This window comes from Vittaforma corneae (genome assembly GCF_000231115.1).
Source record: "Vittaforma corneae ATCC 50505 unplaced genomic scaffold supercont1.11, whole genome shotgun sequence".
Taxonomy (NCBI): Eukaryota; Fungi; Microsporidia; family Nosematidae; genus Vittaforma; species Vittaforma corneae.
Window position 1 is genome coordinate 1 of NW_006889844.1, and position 8,884 is coordinate 8,884.

The following is an 8,884-nucleotide window of genomic DNA, read 5'->3' on the forward strand; positions in this document are numbered from 1 at the left end:
TTAACTGTATTGAAATGACTATTTGCCATGAAGTGTATTGGTTCATGTTGATATGTTTCATAGGAAATAACAAGATAATAAGTATAGATACATTAAGTTATTAAAAGATTTATAAATATGCTCAATTATGTTTTTAAATTATGTTCCTTTGAATTTAAAAACCTTAAATGGCATATTATCTAGCATGTATAAATTTATACATGCTAGATAATATACATAAAAGAATAAGAATCAAATAAACAATCAAAACCGTCACATATAGCTTATATTTTTATTTTTTGTATAGTATATGTCTAACTAAATGAACTTGTCCATTTGATCAATACAATTTACGTTAGATTATCCATTATCATAAATATAAATTCCTCTTTTAGTCAAAACTGCCAAAACTGTTGAATCACCACAAAACCCCACAACAGCTTCTTTAAAAGCATAGGAATATACCATTTGAAACGTATTCAAATCTAAAACTTTAATTGCATTTCTAAAATCATCACAAACCATTATATAGCCGTTGAAAACTTTGTCATTGTGTTTAAATAGCTGTTTTACTTCAGGATCAAATACAATGTGTTTTTTGCCTAGCAAAATTCCACTTACAGTGTATTCAGCATTTCTAAAAACTGCCAATACGTTTCTCCCATCCGATGTAACTCCACTACAGATACCAGGAGTATCAGATTCTAATTTCTTAAATGATATTTGTTCATAGGAACTTCCTCCATGAATATAAAGGCCAAAAACGGATGCAACACAAAGAATATCTTCAGCACTAGCAATACTATGAATATTTTCGTTGCAAACTTTAGCCTTTTTTATTTTACCACTGGTCAAATTACAAATATAAAGCCATCCAATCATATCAGCAACAAAGATTAAGTCTCGATCTAAACTTGAAAAACAGATAGCCGAAACATTAGTATCAAAACTCAAAGATTTTATGGTATTTTCAGTATAAATGTTTAAAAGTGAAACACACCTACTATATGCAACCAGACAAAGACCATCATTAAATGGGCTTAGTTTAAAATCTCTCACGGCATCTCCAAATTTGATAAACGAATTTATCGAAAAATTTGAAAGAGAATATTTAAACAGTCCAAAATCACCATTTTTACGGCAAGAAATGATTACAGCCTGATTTATAGCATCAAATTCAACAAAGCTATCATCGGGGAAAAAGTGAATCTTGCAATATTTGACAAAGCGCATATGAATTTTAGAGCCCACAGGTTTTGTTGCAGTTAAATTTTGTTTAAAAGACGATTTTAGTATTTCAATATGTGATTTTAACTTTGAAACTTCTATTTCCAAAGCTTTTCTTATTTCATTTTCTTTTATATATTTATCTATGATTTGCTTTTCTTTCTCAGTATCAGTCGCTTCCACTTTTGCTGCAAAGATTGGTCTAAGATGAGTTTTTCTACAAGGAGCCGAGCATGTTGGACAATAGTTTCTTTTATATACATTCAACCATTTTTCGATACACTCTGCTCCAAATAAATGGCCACATTTTAATGAAATCACTCGATGCCCACCAGTCAAAGTGTATTCAGCAAAACAAATAAGACAGTACACTCCTCCATCCATGGGTTAAATCAGTAAGACATTAAAATCAAAGCACTCAATATAATATAATTAAGTGCAATAAATAATTTAAATGATAAAATTTCAACGTCTATGTTTAACTAGCATAACATTTTAAAATTAAAAATTTTATATTCCATTGGATGAATCTACCTGATGAAATTGCATATATAACTTTCTTGGAAACCAGGTAATATACAAATCATGCTAGCATAGCGTATTAAAAGATAGCTATTTTACTGTCTTCCCAACTGGATTGTTTCTGACGTAACCACAATCATTCACATCAACAGTGTGTTTTGTAGACCTATTCTCCCACCCTCATAAATGGAAAGTAAACGATTTATAATCCGACAAATCATTGGAGAAGGAGCATCAAGCACGGTTTATAGAGCTTTTGATACAGTGAACAACACACATGTTGCAATCAAGGTCTTTTCAAATAGAAAAAAGCGTAATAGAGAATCACAAAGAAATTAGACAAGAGTACAGAATACTAAAAGCATTAGAAAACTGCAACAATGAACATCTTACCCAATTTTACGGATGTATTACAGAAAATACTTATGTTTTTGAACTATGTGAATACAATCTTATTTCATTTATCAACGAACACGATCTTGATTTGAAAGGGATTAAGAAAATCATGAGAATGATTCTCCTCGGAATACATGAAATACATAGAAATGGAATAATTCACAGAGATATAAAACTTGGAAACATACTTGTCAAAGATGACTGTGTCAAGCTATGTGATTTTGGTCTTTCTTGTTTTATTAATGCGAATGATTTTAGCTATTGTGGAACAAAGGATTATCTTGCACCTGAAATGGAAGCTATATCCAGAAAGGAAAATACAGAAATGGCGCAGAATATAAAATTTAAGATTAATAATTGTAAATATGACGAAAAAATAGACGTATACGCTGCAGGCATTATCTATAAGACATTATTGACACGTAAAAAGGAAAGCGATTTAGAAAATATAACTGTTGATACAAACATCAAAGCTTTAATATTAAGCATGACCAATCCAGACCCATTAAAAAGATATTCTGCACAGCAGTCCCTGTTTCATTCCAGCTTTGATGATCTTTTCTATGAAATTCCTGATTTTTCGGACCTAAAAAATTTATCAAAAATTACTAAATATGGAAAAATATCTAGAATTTCCGATAAAACTCACAATTACATTCAAATAGAGTATATTTATGAAAACAAACCAAGAATATTAAGGATTGAATGCATTAGTCCAAAAAATTTAATTTTTCAGGATAGAATATGCTTTGAGTATAAAATCAAAGTAAATGAACTTGAAATTGACAAAAGACTATTAAGTAATAGCATGATAAAACACTTCAATTATCTGTGTAGCTATTTCAAAATAGTATGTGAAAAAACAATAAAGTACAAAGATACGGACGGACACTTTACTTTCTTCGTAACAATATGTAACACCAAACACCTGGAATGTGATGATTTTAAAATTAAAAAGTATAAAGATAACAGATGTGAAATGACAGCTGGGGATCATCAAGAAAGTATAAAGTTTGATCGTATTCCGATCAAAGCAAGACAGGTATTTGAGAAATTTGAGAAAAAATATCAAACTGTCAACAGTTTTCACATTGAACAGCAGTCTAGCATGAAGATATCGTTGAATACTGATCAACTGATAAAAAAGTACGAATTTATTGAAAGACAGGGATGGGCATTGAAAAATGGGTTAAGGTTTATACTTTTATTGAATTGTGGTAAAAAATACACGATAGATGTTGAAGAACAAACCATTTCTGAAAATGAGGGAGTTAAAATGGACATAACAGAAATGTCCGTTCAACTATTAAGTTTGATTCGACAGTTCATAATAAAGTTTATATAAAAGTGTTAAATATTAATTTCTATTCATTGCCTAATTATAGAAGAGCAAACATAAAATACACATAGCTATAGATAGATGATAACACAAAGACATTTAGCTAATAAAAGATAATTGTTTTGTAAAATAGTATTTTTAATAAATAGTTGAAATTGATACCACTTATGGAAAGGTAAAAACAGAATTTAAGATAAAAACAAAGGCTCTTACGGGAGTCGAACCCGTGATCTTCTGATTACGAAACAGACGTTCTACCACTAAACTAAAGAGCCTTTAGAAGGCTAATATTTGAATTTATAAAGTTGAAAATTGATTAATACAAGTTAAACAACTATTATCTACTCTTTAACGACCAGCATTATCTATTTATATTATCAATGTGCAATGTTGAATAATTACACATTTTTATTTCAGTTTATTGTTGAATTCTTTTAATACTATTGGCTTCTTTTTAAATTGTGCACAACACTTCTATTACTTTTTTATTGATTAGAATTTTTGCAATGGGCATTAAATTCTTATATGTTGTATTTGCTTTAAATATAGTATATGACACTGAAGGGCTGTGCATTATATTTGATGTATAAATATTTTAATATAGTATATTCTTATACAAAACTTCTTATTCATTAAACAACACAATATCTTTTCTTCTTGTTTTTCAAAAGTTTTTACCCCATGGGTTCGAGGGAAAATGCTAGGAAACAGCCTTCAACATTATCGGATAGAAAGCTACTAGATCCATTTGCAGAGCTCTTCACGGGCACAATTTCCAAGGGTCAGATTGTCAAGGAGGACACTGTAAGTCTTGGGAAAAGCATGGATGATATTCTATTTAGTAAAATCGATCCACTTGATTTGTCTTTTGGAAAAAATACCTCAAAGGCAAGTAAAGGATCAATTGTGTTTGATGAGGACAGCAATGCAAAAGGTACGAAAGGATGTAGCTTACGAGATGATCCAATTTTGAGTTCTTTTTTATCACCGAAGAATACGGAAAAGGTAAAAGAGTCAACATCCCTGTTTAATTCAATTTCTAAGAACAATGCAACATCTAACAACCAGTCTGATAAACTAGGACAAGAATTATTGTCCTTGTTGTCCACCCGGACAAATACACAGTCTAAGGATATTAAACCAACAAAACCACCAGCAAAGAATCGAAATTCTAAAAATACAAGCAGTTCAAATCGTGATATTGGACTTGAAATATTTGAGTCATTTATTTGCAACAATGGGGCTCTCATGGATACACCAAAGTCACCTTACAGTGAGTCTATTTTATCAAATAGTCACAGGAATGCCAAAAATAAAGTAAATAAGATTAAAAAGAGCGAAGATTTGGCAAAAACAACAAATTTGAAGGACGAAAACATAAAAAATTCTAATTTTTCAGTCGAGAATTGCTTTAATGTGGATCCACCCATAAATACAGAATCCTCAAGTGATCATACCAATCTTAAAGATAACCGTACTGACATAGCTGCACCTGTAAATACAAAATTCGAGAATAGCCAGATTACACCATGCTCAAATATAACCTTTAGGCCTATAGAGAATCATAACAACTCTAGAAACAACCATACTAGCATGAATATGCCTCCAGTTACAAAGCCTATTAACGTCGAAAACATACCAATGAACATATCAAATGGATTTGCAGCTAAAAATAGGTATCAACAAGCGATGAATCCTTTTGAGTCTCTTTATAATGTAAATTATTCTGGAACACCGCAAAATTGTTTTAAGCCAGTGCATTTACAGCAGCCTTACTCTCCAAGGATTAATACACACATTAACAACAATTTTTATCCAGAGCATCCATCTCAGCATCCATATGGTCTTGTACCAAACTTCACTAATACTGGCTATTGTCCTGAGAGTAGGAGACAAAGAATACCATATAAAGTTAAACAAGAACCTCACAACTTGTACTTTAAAGGCGATTTGCAACAACCGTTTCCTATCAGGCAGAATATTCAACAGAGACCACATCCAATTAAGCATAATGTACAGCAATGGTATCCTGTTAGACAAGATTTTCATCAATATCCATATCTTAGATATGATTCACATCAGCCTTATAGTAATGCAAGATCACCGCATCAGATGAACAATATGCAATTTATTAAGCATAGCTCCAATGTATTTTTAAACAAACCAATTAATTGTGTTGCCCCATTTAATCGGGATATAGTTCATAGGTTTAATGCTGTAAGATTAGCTGATAAAGGAAGCCATCTGACTCTTAGAATAAAGCTATTTAGTTTAAGGCTCATGGATGAGGACAAGAGAATGCTCATTGACAAGCTATCCTTAACAGTGGATAATCTGAAATATAGATTTTTCAGAACCTTGAATGAAGTAGCAGATATTCTTGAATTGCCGAAGCTATCATATCATGACGCACACGAGCTTAGAATACTATTTAACTTGTTTTCCAAATGTGGGGGTTACCTTAATGCCAATGCCCACTTTTTGAACTATGTCAAAAATATTACAAAGAAATACTTTTTCAAATATCTTTCATATGTTCTTCCACTTGAAACTAGCGGATATTTTTATAAACCTAAGATCAAGCTTAATACCAAGAGAAAAGTATTCAAGCCTACAAAAGAGGAACTGAATTCTGTACTATGCATTGGAATATATGATGATATATTTTATTTTTTAGATTTGTTAGAACAGGGCGAAATATCTGGAGCACTAATGGGTGAGCTGCTAAACATGTTTTTTCTAGTTTCTGACCATCTTTTTAAGAGTTCTGGCTGTACACTACCTCTTCTTGACAAGATAGTAGGTAGATTGAATGGGAAACCGTATAAAGTAGTATTAGACAGAATGTCTAGAGATATTCTCTATCAGCTACAAGAGCAAATATTCAGGATCATATTAAAATATGAAAAAAACAAGAAGTCAGATCAAAGCTTTAACGATGACACACTATTCTGTATAATTGAGCTTATTTTGCAGAGAAAAATGCTTAAAAAATTATCTAATATTGCTGATTTAGATACTGAAGACTATAGAATGAAGCCTTCTTCTAAAGATTTAAGCCATAAATATGAAAATGAATATTTATGGACGCTGATGCTCATCGATGCTGTAAATAGTGTAATTAGACCCACGCCTAGAATACTCGATATACTTTTTGAGTTTGACGGTGCCGATCCAAGCTTGATCCTTAGAGTTTCTTCTAAATTCTTGCTTGATAGTCAAACAGTACAGCGAATATTTTTGAAACACGAGGCATATATAATAGCAATGCTTGAGAAACACATGAAAACTCTCGAAAACATGATTCTTTTAAATGATGAGAAAGAACTGGAGATAATAATAACCTATTTCTTGCCATTTTTATTTGTTGAAAGCCTACCATTAATGTCTATTCTCAACACTGTTGTCAAGTATAAAGAATATCTATTAGAAAAGAAAGTATATTTCAGAAAGAGAAGAAGTAGTAACATAGATACAATAATAAAGTGCTTGAAGGGTAGACTTTCTGGAGGCTGATGTAGATGTGAGTAAATGTGTAAATTTTATACTTTTATTTGTCATATAAAAATCATTTATGTCTTATTAAGCATAACATAGTATCATTATAGCCATTCATTGATATCAATATTATACCATAACATGGAGGCTTATTTTAACTAAATGAAGAAATAGGTACAACACATCAATCTATACAGATACAATAAAAATCGACAGCGACCAGATTTGAACTGATGCGGGATAAACCCAGTTGGTTTCGAATCAACCGCCTTAACCACTCGGCCACGCTGTCTTAAAATGTGGTTTTTAAGATATTTGATGCATTAATATGTCAATATCAATATCCATCAAATTAAAACAGGTCTAATTTAATAAACAGTGATAAATTTGACATTTTTAATAACGAAATGCACATTACAATAAAAATTTAAGTAATATTCATTAATTAGTGCATTGCTGGAAGAATATCATCTATCTTTGCAAGCATCTGAACAGTCTCGATCGCAAGCGTTATCATACTTTTAGACACGGCAGCAGGCTGCACCACATCATCATCATTTACCATATCTGCAATAAATTCTGTTCTAAGACTGATTCCCAAATGCCTGTTAATTCCAATATTCTTCTTCAAATTCGAGATTATTTCTGTTGAATAAAGGCCTGCGTTATGAGCCAGTAAATGAGGCATTCCAAGAAATCCAGATGCAATTTCCTTAATGAGAAGGCTATGAGGCCCTGTATATTGATCAAGAAGATTAGAAATGCCAGTTTCAATTGCACCACCGCCTGCAACAATATATGGTTCATCCTTTAAACACTTAACCACACAAAGAGCATCATTGAGGGACCTTTCAGCTTCATCTAACACTAAATTGTCACATCCACTAACAAAAATCGTATACCCAACATTCTTAAAACATACCATGTTGTGGATCTTCTCAATTTCAACGTCAATGGGCACACCGAGTAAATCTATATCTGTGACAGGTGCAATTCCCAAGAATTTGCTAATATACTCGACATCTTTCCTATCAACATTATTGATAACTGAAATACCAATTTTGTTTAAAAAGTAAAGAGCAAGATCGGAACAAGATTCTCTCACAATGTTTTTCTGTATAATTAATAAGGTTGCACCTGTATTTTTGATCCTTTTAATAATGTTCAACACATACTCTCTCTCCTCTCTGACAAATTTCTCCATAAGTGAATAGTCGTTAATAATAATTTTCGAGTCAAGATTGGTTCTGGGTGCTGAAATACAAAACTGAAGGATCAGAGCCTTGGCCGCACCACTCTTAACTTCAACGTTTTTATCGATAAGAACACCATTGATAAGCTCAATATCGTCAATACTTCCACCTGCCTTTTTAATAATTTGGATATCCTCCTTTTTAGCAAACTCAAGAGCATCTACAGCAACCTGTGCCATTTTTAAAGATTTCGCTGCAATTTTAGAGCTCAATGTAGTCAAAACAACAGCTAAAAACTCATTTTGGTCAATTTTAACCTTAGACTCATCAATGTACTTCATTGCCAATTTCTTTACAATTTCCTAAGGCATTTACTATTTTTGAAGGATGAATCTGTGCATCCTTCATCTTCTTTACTTGCTCCATGAGACAGCCTATTAGAAGTACTACAGATGTGGTTCCATCACCACAGTTTGTATCCTGTGTTATACTCACGTTACTGAGTATTTTATGGATAGGATGAGTTTTATAAAAACCCATTATGGTTGCACCATCGTTAGTAATGACAGTGTTCTTTCCTTGAATTAACATTTTATCCATTCCTTTTGGTCCATATGAAGAAGAAAGTGTCAGAAATAAACTGTGCACTGCTTGATCGATAGTTTCTGAAACTTTACTTGATCGTTCGTTCATCTTTGGGTGCAAAATTTTAGCTAGAGTGGATTAAAAT

General features: G+C 31.8%; 6 protein-coding genes and 2 non-coding genes across 8 annotated transcripts; 3 read left to right on the forward strand and 5 right to left on the reverse strand.

Moving 5' to 3' along the window:
- Positions 1-339: 339 nt before the first annotated feature.
- VICG_01267 (uncharacterized protein) lies at positions 340-1,590 on the reverse strand (the record flags this gene model as incomplete). The annotated part of the gene is made up of 1 exon (XM_007604651.1): positions 340-1,590. One exon carries the CDS (start codon positions 1,588-1,590, stop codon positions 340-342), a length of 1,251 nt encoding a protein of 416 aa, XP_007604713.1.
- Positions 1,591-1,914: 324 nt separating this feature from the next.
- On the forward strand, positions 1,915-2,067 carry VICG_01268 (uncharacterized protein; the record flags this gene model as incomplete). Its single annotated transcript, XM_007604652.1, has 1 exon — positions 1,915-2,067. One exon carries the CDS (start codon positions 1,915-1,917, stop codon positions 2,065-2,067), a length of 153 nt encoding a protein of 50 aa, XP_007604714.1.
- VICG_01269 (serine/threonine protein kinase) lies at positions 2,006-3,469 on the forward strand (the record flags this gene model as incomplete). The annotated part of the gene is made up of 1 exon (XM_007604653.1): positions 2,006-3,469. The coding sequence occupies one exon, from the start codon at positions 2,006-2,008 to the stop codon at positions 3,467-3,469; it is 1,464 nt and encodes a 487-aa protein (XP_007604715.1).
- A 197-nt stretch (positions 3,470-3,666) lies between these two features.
- On the reverse strand, positions 3,667-3,738 carry VICG_02271. Its single transcript has one exon. It is a non-coding gene; the product is annotated as a tRNA-Thr (tRNA).
- A 406-nt stretch (positions 3,739-4,144) lies between these two features.
- Positions 4,145-6,979, forward strand: VICG_01270 (uncharacterized protein; the record flags this gene model as incomplete). The annotated part of the gene is made up of 1 exon (XM_007604654.1): positions 4,145-6,979. One exon carries the CDS (start codon positions 4,145-4,147, stop codon positions 6,977-6,979), a length of 2,835 nt encoding a protein of 944 aa, XP_007604716.1.
- Positions 6,980-7,171: 192 nt separating this feature from the next.
- On the reverse strand, positions 7,172-7,253 carry VICG_02272. Its single transcript has one exon. It is a non-coding gene; the product is annotated as a tRNA-Ser (tRNA).
- A 153-nt stretch (positions 7,254-7,406) lies between these two features.
- Positions 7,407-8,495, reverse strand: VICG_01271 (uncharacterized protein; the record flags this gene model as incomplete). The annotated part of the gene is made up of 1 exon (XM_007604655.1): positions 7,407-8,495. The coding sequence occupies one exon, from the start codon at positions 8,493-8,495 to the stop codon at positions 7,407-7,409; it is 1,089 nt and encodes a 362-aa protein (XP_007604717.1).
- Positions 8,482-8,847, reverse strand: VICG_01272 (uncharacterized protein; the record flags this gene model as incomplete). The annotated part of the gene is made up of 1 exon (XM_007604656.1): positions 8,482-8,847. One exon carries the CDS (start codon positions 8,845-8,847, stop codon positions 8,482-8,484), a length of 366 nt encoding a protein of 121 aa, XP_007604718.1.
- Positions 8,848-8,884: the final 37 nt, after the last annotated feature.